Raw genomic sequence first — 19,545 nt, 5'->3', positions numbered from 1 at the left:
TAAAGTCCCAACACAAAAGATAAGCTAAGTGACTGAATCGCCACAGCGCTAAGCGGCATCCTCAGACCGAGCAGCTGCTTTCGACGCCCCTTCCCACACGTGGTTGAAGTTGATCCGTGACTACGGCCAACTCAAGCCAGTTGCATAGCGAACTCGGCGTGCTGTCTGCGGATCCACTGTGGCAACGTCGTCGTGTGCTGCTGAAACTTGTGCTCGCTATCGCCACGCAGTTGACAAACGCGCATTCCTTGCTCGCGCGGGTGCACGTCACGTGAGCGGCCAGATGACGTCAGGCAAGAATATCTCCGCAGGCACATCCGATTACCCGGAGAGATAATGTTCGCGTACAATAACGAGTGTGTGCTCTCGAGGTCTCTGCGACGACGAAAGTTATGAAAAGGGAACGACACGAAAGTTCTACTGAGTTCTGCTCCCTGTGGCGCGAAACGATGATAATGTGCGGCAGCTGTAATGGTATTTACCATCAGGCGAAGGCCACTCCTGTGATTGCTTTTACAGCTAACGAAGTGAAAATTCAACAAAATATTCAGCTCGGCAATGTTTTTAAGCAGCCGCCTTGACTCTCTCAAGGCGGATGCTTTAAACTACACCGTGACATTATCGGCAACCCTCAGCCCTCCGTCGACCCCAGATGATCGCCCTACTAAGTAGCGACAAAGCACACTAATCCTTAGCTTAGGTTATCTGAGAAGAACTGACGTGTCTGACGGGACACGTCCGATGTCCAAATATGCAGTAGCGGTAAAGTTACGTGCGTCGCCGACAAGGAAGCTATGACGAATCGAAATTCTCAGGCGCTGATACGGGTACAGGCCCCTAAGATGCACACAAAACCAAGGCGAAGAGGAAGAAGAGGCTCGTGGTGCACGAAAAACAAACTGGAGGGAGTTTTACGTGCGACGAGAATTCCAATATGATTATAGTACACGCCATAGTCGGGAACTCCGGATTAATTTCGACCACCTCGGTTTCTTTAACGTGCACCCGACGCGCCGTACATTTTACACGGGCGTGTCTTGCATTTCATCCCCATCGAAATGCGGCCGCCGTGGCCGGGATTTGATACCGCGCCCTCGGGCTGAGCAGCGCAAACGCCAAAGTCACTACACCACCATGGCGGGTGGGTGGCAAACGTTTGCCACCTTGTAAAGTAAACAGTAATTTCGCCTTCCCGAGCTGCTGTGGGGTGCTGATAACTGCTAAGAGATCAGTATGCCTTAGAACACGGAGTTATACAACGAGGTACACCAGGGTAGAAGAAGCATGTGCTTGCTGCGGTAAAGTTAGATAAACGATGGAACATGTTTTATTAGAATGTGAATATATCTACCCGGTTGTCGGTTTCGGCTCCGCTGGCCTCCTTGAAGCTCTTGGGTTCAAGGATAGCAGTGAAAAAGCAAACATCTCCTCAACAGAGACAAGTAAAAGGCGATTAGAGGTTTGGTGGCAGAAAAGTAAAGAGACCACAACAGTGAAGGCGTACAAAAACAAAGTTCCCTATAATGTTTCAGGAAGTTTGATGCTGGGAATTTTTTTTTTGTCTGTGAAAGAAATAGGATATGCAAGACATTAAGCAAAATAAGAAAGAGAGCTTGGTGGTGCGCATCCCACCACCCCATTTCAAAGGGGACGCTCATAGCATCCATCCTTCCATTCCAAATCGGTGCATCCATGGTTATGACGCAGCCTTAGGCAGACTTTTTTTTTTCTATATTCCTCCCTCACTCGACCGCACATGATGACGTAAATTGAGTTTCATAATTGACATGACGTTCGTCGACAACCTAGGCATAAAAACATATCTGCGTTAAACGACTTATCAGGTTATTACACCGACAAAATGCTGACGCGTTCATGTGCTGTCATCTAATCCGGACAGCAATCTCTGGGCGTACTAGTAGCGGCAGTAGCAGTACGATGCTTCGCTGAAATCTCAAGAAAGCGGATTCGCGTGTACACATCCCGGAACAGGGGGTAGTCAATTGAACGAGGTGTTACCGATTCTTTTTAGAAAAGGTGCATAAGATGAAGGACAATTAAAGGAAAACAATGAAGACAGAAGACGAATCCCGTATTCCTGCTTTTTTTACCAAGTCCTTCGTTTTACGCTGCTTTCCTATAATTCCCTGAACAACCTCGATCGCCATCAAAGGGGTCGTTGGCTGACGAGTGACAAGTGTCATGGAATAGTTACGATTGCAAAAGAAAGAAACTTCAAACTTCGTTGTTTATCGCAGCTGGTATTGTTTTATCTCCTGATTTTGCGAGGAAAGCACGCTTTGTGCCGATATCAAACACTTTCTTTGCGATATCGGTCTGCCCTCCTTCGTAGCAAGCTTTCTTCGGGCATTCATTGTCCATGACCCGGATGACGCATTCGTGTTTATTAAGACAAAGCTGGTGCAAGCAAGCGCGCTATGTCTCCAGCCAATGCTCCCTTTCACGTGCGGAAAACTATTTAAATTATGGGGTTTTACGTGCCAAAACCACTTTCTGATTATGAGGCACGCCGTAGTGGAGGACTCCGGAAATTTCGACCACCTGGGGTTCGTTAACGTGCACTTAAATCTAAGTACAGGAAAACTATTTAAGAACTTAAAGTAAATCAAGACGCTCAAGTCGCACAAGTATTTGAACAAAACAAAGAACTCGGCACAGCAAGAGTCGGAATACCGGCCGACACTTTCCAATTTTCGCATGATCTTTGACAACCTAAAACATCATTTTCCATTTCGTCATTTAATACCTAATAATCGAACGGTCACTCTATTTCAGAGCCACAAGAACAGACATGTTCGCCGGAACGAGGGATTTTTCTTTTTTTCGCGAGCAACGCTTTAGTGGAGTTATTTCAATTAACGCTGATACCAGGGTTGCATGATGACCAGGGTACAAGGGAACCCCGAAGTATCAGCACATGGGCAACCTTGCATTCCAGCAAAACCGGAATGCGGCCTCCGCTGACGGGATTCGAACCAGCGCTCCTGTTCAGCAGCGTGGAACAGCCCCTGAGTCACGTACCACGCAGGCGCCAGACAAGTGAAAGGATATAAGACAACGTGGAACTAGTTCAAATGTAAAGATTCTATCCCAATTATTTTCCCACTTCGTCAGCGGTCCGGGCTGCTCTCCGCTGACGTTATCACCACGATCGGACGATCATGGAATCGGACGAGATAATTTAGTGCATCATACCTACTCAGCCGTTCGTACTTCCAGCATCAAACATCTTCAAATCCAACCTCTCTACGCAATCCATATGTTCCCACCATCCCCCAAACGTCCTTATCAAGTTATCATATCGCAGCAATCGGCACGTTTGCACGTGGGGTCAGGATGCGCGCATCGGACACTCAACCAACGCCTCCTAGATGGCAGGCCTGCGCGCTCTGCTTTACGACGTCATGTTACTTGGACCGAAGTTTCCATTGCCAAGCCATGCGTGACAAAAGCGGTTGCGTCAAGATCACCGCGGCATACTAGAGAACATTCCCACTAGGTTCTATGCCAGTCTGGCAAGGTAGCATGACGCCATGGGTCGCCATGACGCCATGGATGACGCCATGCACAGGCCTTGTGCTATCTAGGAGGCGTTGAACCAGCGTGCAGGCTGCTTGTAAACAGCCATGTATTGGCGACGACTACAACGGCGGAAGGCATACATCAATAGCGTCCGCGCGCATCGCCGGCTGCTTGCATTCCAACGAACGGACGTTGGCATAGCGCGCGATGCCAGCAGCAGCCAGCAGAAGAATGCCACCCGCGGCATCAGTGCTCGCGTTTCGTCAGACTTCTCTGTTATCGTTTTCTGATTCTCCTCTCTCTCGGCGAGGCCCGTATGAGGCCCGCGCGTCGCCCGAGAGGGAACACTTGACACAAGCAAAAGACGAGCCGTTGCGGCGACAGCGTCCGCTGCTGCGCTTACAGAGAACGGGACGACAGGCCCGCACGTTCGCAAACCGGGCTCTTTGCGAGGAAGCAACGTCAGCATGAGGTCGGCATGCTTCGGGCACGCAGCTATAGTGTGGGCTCTCTCCGTCGTAGCTGCGCTGGCAGTAGAAGAAATATTTAGTACAGGTGAGCTTCCCGACGCGCCTTTCGGGGCGTTCTTTGTGTATTGCTGACATTATGGAGTTGTTTTCTGATGGCGTATTTCCTTTCCTGCTTCTGAGCTTTCCGGACAGCCCAGACCACACGTGCGCTTGCGGACGCGCGCAAGCTCGCGTTCACGCGCCCACGCATGGGCAGACGGTGCGGCGTGGATCGTACGCGTCGAAACGCGGCGTGATCTCGGTCAATGTCTCGAGGAACAGCTCCTCTCTGTTATCGCGCGCTTAGGTTGCCTCGCGTCGGCGCGCCTGGCTACGCAGCTACGGGTCTATGGTGCGGAACGTTCAACTCTCAGTGAAACAGATTTATGTCATGCAAGAAAGTGGTTCTTTCCTTTTTGCGCTGATCTAACAGCTATCAAAAAATATAACAATTACGTTTATAGTTATCGAAGCATCTTGAAGCATTGTCGATAACGAAGTTCGAAGCGGCGCCTGCTAAGGCGTCTGCGAGTGAGACCCGTGAGCGCGCGTATTTGTGGATGCAAACCGCCATTACTGACGAGGCGCGGCAGGCGCTAGGCGCGCGGACGCTAGCTTGCGCGCGTCCGCACGCGTACGTGTGATCTCGGCTTAAATATTTCGTCAGCAAAGATTACGTGCAATACAAATTATAATTGTACGTACGATTCAACCAATTCGTCTGTTATTTCTAACTTTGTATTTAAGCGTGATTTACTTACTGTGTTTGTTAGGTGGTTGAGTAATTACGGTTTCTTTTTTAGGTTGCCAAAAGCACCTGAAACATACTAAAAAGGGCCAGCGATAAACAGACATGTTCATTTTGGTCTTCTTGTCTTTTTCTGCGCAAAATTATGTTTCAGCCTTGCGAATTCAAGTAATTCTGTGGTAGCTCAAATACAAGGAAAGCCCGTCGAGACGCGCGATGATATTCAATTTGACACGACATGAAACCGCCGTTGGCCACATAGTATATGAACACGTCGTTGCGTAACAAAATTCTCAATAAGCAGTTGCCCTCTCAGTAAGCGAAGGTAAAGGGTATATCCTGTCGTTCATGTTTGAATGCTACGCGGAGAAGATGTCATATCGAACTGATGAATACAGCGTCCTGTTGCATATAATCTTCATCTGAAGGCGTTTAACGTGACTGTACATAAAGCAGATTATCTCTCTCTAAACATTTGTGTGCAGCGGTTGTCGCACTGAGCATGTAGAGCTCAGTGACTGTGACCGCTACTGTAGTGTTCAGTGTGTATCAGAGACGTGCGGTGTATTGGTCTCCTGCCACAGTGAGGCTTTAGGGTTTTTTCTCAGACAGCTTTAAATTAAAACGTCCGGCATGTCACAGGTTGCACGACCCAGTAACTGTTCTAGTTATACGCGCGTTAGGTAATGCAGTTTTGTTGTCGTCGTTGTCGTCGTCGCCGTTCAGTTAGTCTTGTGATGACCACACCTTAATCACGTTTTTATCTGACAATACTGCATGCTGACTCTAGCGGTGGTCGTTGCAGAGTGCGTAACAAATGATGTAACAGTCTCTCAAACACAGAACAGTAATACCAAGAAAAGACAAAAAAGAACAAAAAGAAAGTGTACGAAAGACTGATCAGCTTGAAATCAATTTTTGCAAATTTCCTACGTATTCTGTTTCAACTGCGTGCGAATCGAAGTCATTTCACTCCGTTATCGTTCGCGGAAAGAAAGAATACAACGCATTCTTTTTCGGCCGAAATGGAACTATTGAGGGACTATGTCGCCCTCTAGTAGTATAACCTGTTGAAAAATGCACGCAGTTATATGCGCCAGTCTTTGTATGCCCTTTAGTAATATTGAATTTAAAGCATTACCGTGCTATTCTATTCCTCTCTGAGGCGTTGTTTAGACCAGCTTCTGCCATCAATTTTGTCATCAACACAAGCGCCCGTGTGCCCGTGTGTCTCCCCTTTTGTCCTCCTGTCTACTAAGCGATCAACTGCTGCCATTCAAGATGTACTAATAAGCCCATTTCGCCACTTATTAATTGCGAAATCGATACATTGCACCCCCCCCCCCTAGTGATTAAAAACAAACCAGTGCTTTATTTTGAACTCTTTCTAACCTATTAACATAAGTAAATAGGTCCCATGCAAACAATATTAGTGTTCTCAAGAATGGGTAACATGTTGTATGCTGTAGGCTTTGTTTCCGATAAAGAATTGCGAAGGGAACGTGTCAAGTAATGTAGTTTAGACATTGTTTGGTTAGTGATTAGGGTTATGTGATCGTTCATGAGCATATTATTGCAAATATGAAGACCGATGTATTCGTAATGCGCGACGCGAGATAATATGTTTCTAATCCCTGTACAGTTAAATAAAGGAGTTGCTCTCTACTTGTTACAGACATGACTGATATTTTCTATGTGTCGCACCACTCGAACAGTTCATGAAGTTCTCTGTTCAGCTTAAACTGATCGCTAGTTGAGCTAATAACAGAATATAATACACAGTCGTACGCTTAAAGTCTCATTTTAAGATTACCTCCGTCAATAATGTCATTTATGTGTAGCAGGAACAACAACAGACCCAACATGAAACGTTGGGGCGTGAAACGTCCGCAAATTCATTTACCCCATCGCTTCCACCAGCGCTTCCACGACTCACAAAAAGAAGATGTAGTGTATAATGACAGTTGTTTCATTTCACGAGATTTTATCCCAGTTAGAGCAAAAACGAGACGGATTGCGAACACAATGTCATTTATGTGCAGCAGGAACAACAACGGACCCAACACGGAACGTTGGGGCATGAAACGTCCGGAAATTCATTAACACATCGCTTCCATCAGCCCTTCCAGGGGAGATATTCTGTAAGAGTCCACCTAGTGGACATATCCATTTCGTCTGCTTTTGAAGCTCTGATTAGCAAAGCTGGGCTGCGTGTCCGCAGCTGCGACGCGCCACAGCCAATCAGCACTTCAGCAGCAGACGAAATGAACATGTCCACCAGGCGGACTCTTACAGAATACCTCCCCAGGACTCAAGGAAAAAAAGGAAATTTGATGTGTAATGAGAGTTATTTCATTTCACGAGCTGTTATCCCAGTTAGAGCAAAAAAGAGACGGATTGCGAACACGCTGGAACCGTTCCCCGACACAAATCTCATAGCAGCGCCTACGGCAACTTATTGCACTCTACGCGTTACCTACCATGGTGGCCTTGGCGTTCCGATGCCGAGTATACGAGCTCGCGGGTTAAGATTGCGGCCACGGCGGCCGCTTTCCGAAGGGGACTAGATGCAAAAACGCTGGAGCTCTTAAAGGGACAGCAAAGAGTAGAAATAAAATATTTTAGCTGTGTTAATAAACCACCCTACAATACTAAAATTCTCACTGCTGAGATGTAAACAGGCTTGGTAAGGTAGAAGAGGCGCCACAGCAAAAGACAGGTCGCGACGCCACTTTGGAGCTCGTGCAACAAATCACCGTGACGTCATAGTTTTTGACGGCATTTCCTGTAGCCTATGGTTAATCTTTTTATGGGTAAAGATGCGCTACATTATATTCTATATGTGTGGCAGGTTTGGAACGTTGGCATTCGATAAGGAAGAATAACCGACATGGCAGTGCGGTGGTTTCTGCGCGAAATACAGAAAAAGGAACTTTGACCTTCTATTTCGCTTCTAAGAATCGACCTATTATCTCGCAATTACCAAAACTAGAGTCCTGAAACAATACTTTATAAGGTTAAACATATATATTGTTTCTTTTTAGAGTGCTTTTTAAAATATCGCTACGCATTAAGTTGAACCCCAGGGGGTGAAAGTTATTACAGAGCCCTCCACTTCACAGTACATCTGTCTACTGTTAATGTTGCTTAGGGAGGTAGTTGGTTATAAGCAGAGTTCTTCAATCCTGCTGATTACGAAACTCACCCAAGCACAGTGGTCGGCGAATAGAGCGGGGGTCTGCTGACTCTCGCGTCATGTACGGACAAAAAAAGATTGACTAAAGAACTGCACTGTTTGAGCTAAACAACACATAATTGCGGCATGCATGTAGTGTAAGCAACCCCAAATAAAATATATTTTCAATCGGCACCCTTTCTTCTCTTCTTCGTTTTGCCCCAGTCGGGCTAGTCATTTTGAACGCATTTTAGAAGGTGATGCATGCAATAGCGAGTTTCATCATGTCGCTCACATGTGACGCTTCAGTCAATTAACCCGCCACAGAAAGGTACTAGTGCATGCCTGGAGGTTTGAAACGGAGTTCCAGAACTGGTGTGGTCGAATAACACTGGTTATAAGTGTTCTCGGGGTCGTTAAAACATGGCTGCATTTTTTGGCGCATCTACGACACAGTGGCTCAATGGTTAGGTCGTCGTGCTCAGTTATGTCGTCGTGCTAAGCTGAGCTGGAGGTCGCGGGCTCGATTTCTGACCGTAGCGGCCCCAATTCGATGGGTGCGAGACGCAAGAACACTATAGCTTACTTAGAGTTGGGTGAATGGAAAAGAACCTCCGGTGGTCGAAATTCAATCCGGAGCCTTCCAGTACACGGCGTCCCTTAGAACCCACTGTGCCAGTTTCAGGACGTTATAGACCCCCCATTTCCATGTGATTTTCGGCGCAGGTCCGTACGAGCCGTCGAACCGTGTTCCGCCAAGGCAGAGTGGAGCGACGATGCGGCGCGTCTGCTACTACACCCTGCCGCCCACGCTGGACCCCAGCCGCCCGATGGCCGACCTGTGCACGCACCTGGTGTGCGGATTCGCCGCCGTGCTCGACGATGCGGTGGTGCCGCAGCGTCCGGAGGACACGACCCAGTACAGGCGCCTGGTGGCCCTCAAGCTGGCCAATCCTTCGCTCAGGGTGATGCTGTCTCTTGGCGCGACAGGTTCCGATGGAGTCTTCAGCGCCGTCATCGCGGCGCCGGATCGTAGACAAAAGTATGAGTTCCTTCGTCGTTGGTCTTGTCTGGAGCGTAAGGGTTAGCCTTTCCGTACAGTGCTTATCGAAACACCAGATACGTGAACGGCAGTGGTAGCGCAGGGAACGACTATGTGTGGCTCTTCGCTCGACCAAGAAGCGTGAGAAAAAGCGTGTACTTTGTTCGTTGTATTCTCGTCGAAAGATAATGGGGGAAAAGCCGTTATACATCCACGATTACGCTGTTAAACGACGATTCGCACCAAAATCTAAGTATAAAATAGCTCGTAATTTCAAATAGTAGTTTTATACGAAATGTGTTTGGACTAGACGTTATGCTGCTTCATAGCTCAGTCCCGCTATTGCCCACGCTTTTACGTCAGCAACTGGGCAGACCGTTACAGCAATAATAGTTTTGTTTGCTGGCTGAGCTCAACGTCACCAGATGGAGCCACAACTGCTGCTGCTCGCGTTATGCGTCTCCGGTATTTCATAAGAATTTTTTATGGACAAACTAAGGCTTTCTCTACTGTGAGCCAGATTTCGAGAATTCAAGTAGCGCCACCTAGGCGCTACTTGAATTGGTCACCTTGATGACCAATTAGGCGTAATCGCTACATAGTCCGAAAGACCTGTTTCACGTTAGGCAAGCCCTGTGTCTGCTCAGAATGTTGAATGGTGAATAAAGGGAGTCACTCACATTTTCAGCAAAGATTTGACACCGAACCCTCGCGCGTACGCTTGACATTGCTATTTTGTTCTCTTAATTTGAGACGCGCTGTTTGTCGCCTCCTCTGTTTTCGTCGTGTCCTTTCCGCGTTGTATACAGTGAGTTATTCCCCACTCACAAGTCCAAAATATCTACCCTTGTGAAGTAAGATTTCTTCGCGAAGGTGTATCCCACACGCCAAAAGGAGGCGGTCGAAGCATTTCTATGAGCTAACGCCAGTGGCATTACACTTTCGTGTTCTACGGAAGCTACAGCTCACTCGCGATGCTGAGATAATTACGAAGACGTCGCGATACTCTCCCTATTATACAATCCAGGCGTGCTTCAGTGCGGCGAGTTCTATTTTTCTTCTTACATTTAGCTCCAAGCAGCTATGGAGCTGCTGTTGCACTGTAATCACGAGCGCATGTCCAGGTGCCGCGCAGCCCTTACAACCTAGATGCTTCACTGCATGGATTCCCCACGGAGTCCTAACACGTCTCTGCTCGAACAGGTTTATAGCATCCGTCATAACGGTCCTTCGCCAGTACGGATTCGACGGGATCGACATCGACTGGGAATTCCCGGGGCAGGGAGCTCTGCCGGAAGATGACCGGAAGAACTTTGGCGTCTTTCTCAAGGTGACTCCTTCCGGCACTTCCTCTTTCGCATGTTTGCGGAAGCTTGCTGCTGCTGCTTCTGACGTCAGTCTAGTTCGTTCGTGTTGCCGCACAACAGTGGCAGCCAGGTCCGTACCGCGCAGAAGGCACGGAACAAGTACGACAGAAGTTTGCGAAAGAGAGTGGGAATGCATACACGTGGCAGCTCACTATGAAATAAACACAGCTAGAAAGATGCTAAAGGTGAATGTTAAGTTAGACTACTAAGTCACAGTACTGCGTTATAAAAGCGACCGCTCTGACCGTACCTGGAGGCTCCGTGAGCGAGAAAAGATGCAAGGACAAAAAAAAAAAACGGGCGGCGAAGTCACGGTGAAGTTCGCGCATGAATTTTCACAGCGTCTACTCAAGTTTATAGTTAATTGTTTATCGGTAAAGAACAACATCATTGCAACCTAACAGAACCAAGTACTCGAACCAGCAAACTTTGAGAGCGTTTACTTGTGCAAAATTCGACAAGATGGAAGTTCGGCCGTCATTTCTTCGGCTATATATATTCGGTAACAACCTAAGAATTCAGTACAAGCTCCGCCCACGAAACCGCACTTCACCTGCCCTCTATGCCTCCACGCTCTCCGATACATAGTTTCCGGGAGACGCCAATATTGAAAGGTCGCCTTGGCCGTGACGTCACGGAAATTAGTGAACTTAATCGTCTGCATGGCGCGTCTCTGTAAGGCGGACAGTGATGTGTATTTCCCACTACATTCCTAGATTATCATCTTAGATTGCCACTGGCTATAACAACCAACGCTTTCCCTCCAAATCAACAAAACTGTGGTTATGAAGTAATACTTTAAAAAGATAAGCGAAGTTACCGTTGATATTTAGCGTCCCTTTAAGTTTCAGAGAGGAAGCCTGTTTTTCAGGAAGCCCGCGAGTCCTTCAAGAACGAGTCGCACGCATCTCACCGCAACGAACTGTTGCTGTCAGTGGCTGTGGCAGCCACGGCACAGCTCATCGACACAGGCTACGATGCCAGAGTCATATCACGGTGAGTTTTGCCTGAGCAAAGATAGTCAACACTTTTTTTCCAGCCTCTACATCTACACTAAGGAAAGCAAGAGCAAATCAGACAGTGCTAAAGTAATGGAAACATTAACAGAAACTTTAAACTTAAGCCTAAGGCTCGTAAGGCTAGACGTTCGGTTGACGATCACCTTTAGAACAAAAACTTTGCATGCATATATATATATATATATATATATATATATATATATATATATATATATATATATATATATATATATATATATATATATATCCCTTCCCTTCTCGTTCATTACATAACGAGGGGCTCGAATCCAGCAAGATTGATGCCTTCAGATAGCACGTGTGGGTTTATTGACCAGTTGCGTTCACCAAGAAAGATCACGTACTCCTGACGCCTGCAGCAGAAAGGATGTTCCACATCCGCCGCCAAGGTTTGTGAGTGGTGGCGCTGGCTTATACTCCCAGGGTTAGTTCTAGTAGTAACACATGAATAACCCAGAAAATGGATGGGAAGACGGCGCCGCGGTATCCCAATTGGTAGAGCATCGCACGCGTAATGCGAAGACGTGGGATCGTTCCCCACCTGCGGCAAGTTGTTTTTTCATCCACTTTCAATTTCATTCATTTATAATTTCTTTATTTCAATTAGTAAGTACTAGTAACTTCACCTGTGTTGTCCTTGGTGTCTTTATTTTTGTTGGCTTCTTACGATTACATATATATATATATATATATATATATATATATATATATATATATATATATATATATATATGCATGCATGGGGGAGGTGTTTATTAAATCCCACGCACGGGCGGGATTATTAAAGGTGTGGGTGAACAGTGCAGACAATGCACAAGCAATGCAGTCGATATACACACAAAGAAACAAGGCTAAAAACATGAATGAATAAAACGCTCAATAATGTAACGGCACAAAAAAATGTTTATCACTTGGGCAGGAGCAAAGGCAATATACGTTTTTCAATTTCCTCTACAAACGTTTCTATAATGTTGGCTACTCTACACTAAATTTGAAAAGAGCAATTCCACTCACTGATATATATCCCCCCCCCCCTCGCCAAGTGCGTAGTTGTATAATTTCCTAGGTATATCTTTATTCCTCCTCCTGCAGGTACGCTGACTTCATCAATTTGATGTCCTACGACTACCACATGTACGAGCCTTACCTACCGTTCACTGGCCATAACAGTCCCTTGTTTAGACGCAAAGTGGAAAAAAGCATTTTTTCCACCCTTCACGTGGTGAGTCATTCTCTAGTGATCTCTGTCTTTTGCCGTGCAACGCGCACTTGGTTTAAATTAAATATTTGTGTGGCTTTCTGGGAAGAGAGCTTTTCCATATATATATATAGTGGAAATGTAAATCGCGCAGGAACGGTCGATCCATGATTTCTTTATTTGTACTGATCGTACGGAAGTGGCGAAATCGAAGGTGTCCAGTGTAAAGCCTTCCTTCTTTATAGTGTATAGCGTCTACGCAGTTGCAGCGACGCCAGCCTTCGCCGGCACAACGATCCGCGCGTCGGGTAGCGGCGCCAGCCCTCTTTGACTGTTTACTTCAGACCACGGTGTACGAATACTTCTTACACCGTGCATCAGACAATCGGACACCAGCGCGCGCTCTTTCCTTCTCCTCTTTCCCCTCCCTCACCTCCGCGGTCTGCGCCTCCTGCACTGGCCCGCCGCAGTTCCTTAGAGAGTGAATAGAGAGGTTTAGTTTAGGGGACGCAAGCGGCTTGCGTACTCAAGAACTAGGGGCGACGGTACTGCGCATGCGCTGACCCAGACGTAGGGGTCTGCGCATGCGCAGTACCGTGGCCCCTAGTTCTTGAGTACGCAAGCCGCTTGCGTCCCCTAAACTAAAACCCTCTAATAAAACGCACTACAGCACGAATGTCCCGTCTCGGGCTCCTTCCCCTTCGCGTGCGCCCCACACAGTCATGCTATACAAGTTCACTACTGTGGCACGTTTGTCTCCAGACCACGTCAATCCCTCGCCCGAGCCGCCTCCGAGATTGGGCGGCGCTCACCTTGCTCTCCACTGAATATCTCGGAGGCCCCGTCCAGACCGCAACCGCCAGCACACGCTAATGCGTGGCGCTCGAGCGGCCCATTTGCTCCCATGCCTATGCGAGGCTCGGTCGTCTTACATCCAACAACCGACACCTCTTATCCAGAACATTTATCGTGTAACAGTTTGCACTATATCACTCGAAACTTCGGGTAAAGGTGCCGCCGCCCCCTCCCGGTAGCAATCATATCAATAGCAATCAATTGCGGTTGCATTCATACGGACAGGCGAATTTTCGCCGCGGCCGTGATGTTCCGAATAAAGGCCAGGCGCGAGGAAAATGAGCGGTCCACGTGCCGTTAACTGCGAGTGCAAGCGCTAGCATTCGAGCACGAGCTGAGAACGGCTTGATGCGGCGACATCTTCCCGCGCGCCCAATGTCGCGCGTCTCCTCCTCTGGCCCGGCCGTGGAGGGAGCGGCTAAAATGTATACCCTATAGGCCACTATGGCTGCGCTACCGTAGCTGCCCATCGGCGCGGCTGAGTGCATTAGCGCGGCTCGCTGGAGGTCATCTGCGGCGGGTAGCCTTTGTAAGCCGAGATGGCGCGTGTATTCGTGCGCGCTAGTTGGAGGTCGCGCAGTCCGAGTTTTGGAGACGTGGTACAGACCACGTGGTGAAGCGAGTGGCTGCACGAAGCGTTCTCTTTGGGACAAGCCGGCAGTCCTCGTTATAACAGCGTTGTCACAGCGAGTGCTCGTGATCGTGCTTCAGCTAGTTAGCCAAATGATTACAGCAATTTATTCGGCCAATAATACTGCAAATCTTACGTCGTGCGATTGTGTAATATACTTTGCTATCGTTATCAATGTTTCGCCTTTCGTACGAAACTGCGACTCTTTTTCGACAGAAAGAGAAAATGTGCATAAAGTGTGAAATTGGTCACACCACCAATTTAAATTAACCACAAATCCCAATTGCAAACTAATCACGCTTAATATTGTATAGTTAGCAGCCGTTACTGGCATACAGCGATTTATTGCTGTAATTGTTCCTTTTATTTCGTGTTGCTTTGTAGCTCTACCCCCTCCAATATCTGAGGGTAACATAAATAAGTCAATAAATATACTGCAGTCCGACTTTCTGTGGTATAGCTGGAAGTGATCCAACCGAAACCATGGGAACTGGCGACCTGCAATGAGAGTCGTATTTGCGTGAAACGTCACAGCAATGAAGCTCCCACCTCTTTTTTCGCACTGCGCGAAAAATGATACACGAATCGTACAGGTTAACGTCAGTCGCTTCTTATTTATTTTATTTATTTAGTACCCACAGCGCCCATTCAGGCATTACAGGGGGGGGGGGGTACAGATGAAAAACAAGCATCAAAATTGCAGGCTTGCATAAATTTGTGTAAGTCAACAACACATTATTATAGGCCGACAAAAAAAAAAGAGGAAAAAAAAAGAAAAGCACACAGCTAAGTTGTACACAGCCATATCGGAAACAGGCACGTTGCAGATGTCACATGTCACATTTGGGGAAAAAAAAAAGTACATAAAGCACAATGATTACAGAGACTCATAATGAAAAAGCGAAAAAAAAAGAATAACAAATCGAATAATAAGTTGCAAAAAAAAAGAAACAATGTAGTGATCAAGATACAGTGCGACAAGAAAAAAAAGGCACTAAAAGAAAATGTCATTTGCAGCTGGGATTGTTTATAGGTCATGATGATTGCTAGACGTACACGGGATATTTACCAAGCCTTAGGGATCACAAGATTCTATTGCTTTTAATGCAGAAAAGAACTTGTTAGGGCAAGAAATTCCTACAATTGAGGAAGGAAGTCGGTTCCACTGACTGATGGTCCTTGGGAAAAATGAGCTGCTAAAGGCCGCTGGATGCATCCTTATTATTTAAGCGCAAGTTTAACAATAAATTTCACCTCGTAACGACCGGCCGCCTTCGTTCTGAAAGTCTGTTATCACGAGTGGCCGGCGCTTGTCCCCACACGATACGATCCAGCGTGTACAGAATACTTTCTGAATGCGGCATGGCCCAGCTCTTCGCGCCGAATTGTAACTGCCCGCAGAACCATGCCTGCCAAGGCAAACTCGCAGTGGCACCCCTGATAGCACGGGTCCTATATCAGCCCTGATTAGCGAATGTCTAGTGCAAGCACCAGTAGATGAATTTGCGCGTTCGACCTGCCTGATAAGAAGGGCCACGGAACTGCGCGACAACAACGGATAAAAAAAGGCAGACGCACACATAGATAAGGTCAGAAAATTTTATTAACTTCTGTTTAAAGATGGCTATGGGGCTCCAAGTATACGAACTCACAAACACACTTAAGCAGGCCTCTGACAATCAAATCAACACTACTTGCTCACACGCAAGCGTAAGCACCCATCGGCGCAAACAAACAAGAGGAAAACATGCGTACAAGCATCGCAGCACGTCTTATCGAAGATAGCGGTAAGTAACTCCCTTATCTTATTCTGTCCCCTGTTTATCGGTCAGTTGCGGTGTCTTGAGCAACAAACAATACGTTTCGCGACTTTCCTCTAAAGACAGTTTGTCACGCTCTTCCACAATCTACCAAGTCACGTTTCCATTGTTTTCATTGTTCTCACCAACTGTATTTTGTTTCATCTGCTCGCAATCTACACCCGCAATAGCGTCATTGCGTTTGCCATAACCTTCTCTTGCATTTTTGTGAACGTTATAGGCATAACGTTAATTTAGCTTTTCATTAACGTTATGCTATAAAGCTAATTTAGCTTTTCATTCGAGGAAACAATCGAACATATCCTCTGCCATTGTCCTCGCTACAGCTCCCAGAGACAGTCGATCGTGACGGCGTTGGCACGCCTCGATGACCGGCCGTTTTCTGAGCAGACAATCTTGGAGTGCCGGCTCATGCGACCTTCACGCCAGAAGGCGGTAAAGGCACTACTGAGGTTTTTCCGGTCAAGCGGCCTGCTTAAACGAGTGTGACGCTCCTGCGTTCCTTCGTGTGTGTGTGTGTGTGTGTGTGTGTGTGTGTGTGTGTGTGTGTGTGTGTGTGTGTGTGTGTGTGCGTGTGTGCGTGTGTGCGTGTGTGTGTGTGTGTGTGTGTGTGTGTGTGTGTGTGTGTGTGTGTGTGTGTGTGTGTGTGTGTGTGCGTGTGCGTGTGCGTGTGCGTGTGCGTGCGTGTGTTCCTAATTTCTTTATCTTTCCCCTCCCCCACTTTTTTCATGCGTGCGCATTTAAGATCTTTTTGTCTCCCCTTACACTTTCCCCAGTGCAGGGTAACAAACTGGATATCTATCTTCCAGTTAAGCTCCCTGCCTTTCTCATCTCTTTTGTCCCTCTCCCTCTGTCTCTCTAGCTTTTCATTGGGACAGCATCCCGTAAGTTTCTCAAACATACTACATTATCCATGACAAATTCGTATGGATCGAACTATTCTCTCTGCGCAGACTCCGTTTTTATTTTAACGCACACTACATATATGAAAAGTGGCGGAACCCGTCTGGCGATGACTGTCGACGGCAATGCCTTCAGCCTTGAATCAATTTAGCGACACAACGTATCGCCACCGTCAAAAGCAGATATATATGAGGCGTGTACTGCAGCGAGATTACTCTTTCGCACTTTCTTAAGAACATTAGGTGCCATCTAGCGCCATTTCCGCGAAGCCTGCGTGTGGCCTCCGAAATGCATGGCGCGCCTGTGCGTGCGAACGCTGAAAAACGCGTCACGTGTCAACCGGGCTCCTCCCTCGCGCTTCTTTCCTAGGGGGCCTTCGATGTCAGCGCCACCTCCCGCCGTACAGGGTGGTGACACCCTTTGAGCAGGCCCGTGCGGCACTACCTCCATATTGTGTCGTAGCTGTTGAAGCGGCCGTACATGTGTGTGCATTAGTCAGTGCGGCGCTGTCGTGTTGCCTGGTGTTTGTAATTTGCGCGGTGCTGCAGACGTGTTCGCTAAGTTAACTTCTCGGGCTCGCAAGGTAAGATGAAATCTGCGTGACAGTTTTATGTTTAAAAACACTCCGTCATGCCCGTATGCTGCACACCTTTGTGCACTAGCTAAACGGAAAAAGGACAACTGGGACTTAATTTCCCCGCGAGCGAGAACGCAGTAAAAATTCTGCAAGATCCTTGTTCTGTTAAGCCAATATATTTAAACTTGTGTATTCGTGTGAAACGCTGTTCAGGAGATTTTCTGAAGCACTAGGCATTTGCCCTCGTAGTCACTTATTCAAGGCGATGAGAAGCCTTCTCAAACCCTATATGTAGTTTTCCAAAACAGTATGCACTGAGCATCGAAATGTTAGGAAAGTGTTCTTGGGGAGTTTTCTCATGATGCGGCTCAGCCTTTATATTTGCACTGATTGTACCAGTCAGATATAACGAAGGGGATGGACTATATATAGTGACAACTACATATTTCGGCAATAAGGTTTCCCTTTCGCTTGGTGACATGTGCCGCTATATACTGTTCTTTCTCGCATTGCTGTGCTCATCTATGGGTTGCTATATAACAGAACGCAAGACAAATGTGTTTTTTAGCAAAACATTTAGGCATTATACTTATACAGGCAGGAAATATACTATACCACAGACCGGAAATATTCACAATCCAAACGCATGGACTTATACTATAGGCTAGATGTCTGCAACGACGGTGTTCATTTATCAGCGTTTAAAGGTGGCACGACAGAGATCACGTGCCTTGCTCTTGCTTTTCACTTGGAAGAGTAATAAATTATATGGTTTTACGTGCCAAAACCACGATCTAATTATTCGGCGTAGTGGGGGACTTCGAAATAGTTTTGATCAGCTTCCTTTAACGTGCTCCTAAATCTACGTACACGAGTGGTTTTGCAGTTTGCCATCATTGAATTTCAGCAGCTGCGGCCGTGATAGAAATCATGACCTCAAACTTGGTTTTTGACACTTTATTAATGTAAGACTGTTTTCGACCTCGTGCTCTTTATCATTCTTACCTTTCACACGCACGATTTGTATCTCGATAACTACAACACCTTCAGTTATTGGCGACGCTGCCGTATTTATTCACCGCATTTTATCCTATGCATTTTTATGGCATTACTCAGCTATAGGTTTAGCCAAAGGATTATAAGCCCTTTTGGAGGACAAGCTTTAAGTATACGTCATATGCATCAACATTATTTTCGAAACATATTTGTGGGCGTAACAGAAGTGCGGAAGAAAAAAAATTGCTAGTTATCTGCTGGGCTTGAAACTTATTCTAGAATTGTTTTACAGTAAGCGTTCCACTCTGTTTTTCTCGTGAGGTTAAATATTGCAATGCACGTAAGAGTTCAATCTGGTCAAATTAAAAAATTTCCACTGTCAGTGAGCGAAGAACTCAAATTCCCGCTGTCTGTCATAGCACGCCTTTACGTATTCCGACACAGTATGGCGGCGCAAGCGGACGTGTCACCACCCAGTACGGAGAAAAGTGGTATCCAGGCACCCTATTCTTTCCAGACGCGCTGCGGCATCTAGTGGCGCTGCCGAGAGGTCCGAGCATGGCCTCCGAGACGCATAGCCTCGTTTGCCGCACACTCAGTGTCACATGTTCAGTGAACCAAGCTGGCGAGAGGTTCACTGAAGAGAGGCACATGTCCGCTGCAGTCATGGCTAAGCTCGCTAAACCATTGGCGTTAAAGGTGTTCATTGAAAATTGGTACATGCCCAGTGCACTTGTGGTACCGCCTGCTAATGCGTCGGGTTGCTGTCCTTGAGGAATCCATGTGACGTGGTTTCGATTCCGCTCGGCATGGAAGAAATCTAAGGAATCTTTCTTGTCATTGTAGAGGGGCACATTCTCAGTGGCACATACCTATAGTTGTTCAAGTTAGCATGGAAGATGTTCACTGAACAGCGGCACCCACCTACTGGCTCATACTCAGTGACCCAAGCTGGCATCAAAGAGATTGATTGAAGAGTGCCAGCTGCCCAGTGCTCCAAGTCGGCGTCAAATAGATTATTTGAACAATGGTGCCTACCCAGTCCCGAATCTACAGTGGGCCACGTCGACGTGAAAGAAGTTCGTTGCGGAGCTGCACTTAAGTGAACAAGTTGGTCCGACGGTTGCTTTCGAACCGTAATTAC

At 47.0% G+C, this 19,545-nt stretch overlaps 1 protein-coding gene across 1 annotated transcript in view; it reads left to right on the top strand.

The window, feature by feature from the left end:
- The first annotated feature begins 3,883 nt into the window (after nt 1–3,883).
- Nucleotides 3,884–19,545, top strand: part of LOC126541782 (acidic mammalian chitinase-like) — a 56,893-nt gene continuing 41,231 nt past the window's right edge. The window contains exons 1-5 of the mRNA XM_050188710.3: nt 3,884–4,098; nt 8,702–9,017; nt 10,221–10,347; nt 11,256–11,380; nt 12,514–12,643. Coding sequence (XP_050044667.1) covers nt 4,011–4,098; nt 8,702–9,017; nt 10,221–10,347; nt 11,256–11,380; nt 12,514–12,643 — 786 coding nt within the window. The 5' untranslated portion in view covers nt 3,884–4,010. The remainder of the gene's footprint in view (nt 4,099–8,701; nt 9,018–10,220; nt 10,348–11,255; nt 11,381–12,513; nt 12,644–19,545) is intronic.

Source organism: Dermacentor andersoni, chromosome 2 (assembly GCF_023375885.2).
Source record: "Dermacentor andersoni chromosome 2, qqDerAnde1_hic_scaffold, whole genome shotgun sequence".
In the NCBI taxonomy this organism is placed as follows: domain Eukaryota; kingdom Metazoa; phylum Arthropoda; class Arachnida; order Ixodida; family Ixodidae; genus Dermacentor; species Dermacentor andersoni.
This window is presented reverse-complemented; position numbering and strand designations above follow the sequence as displayed.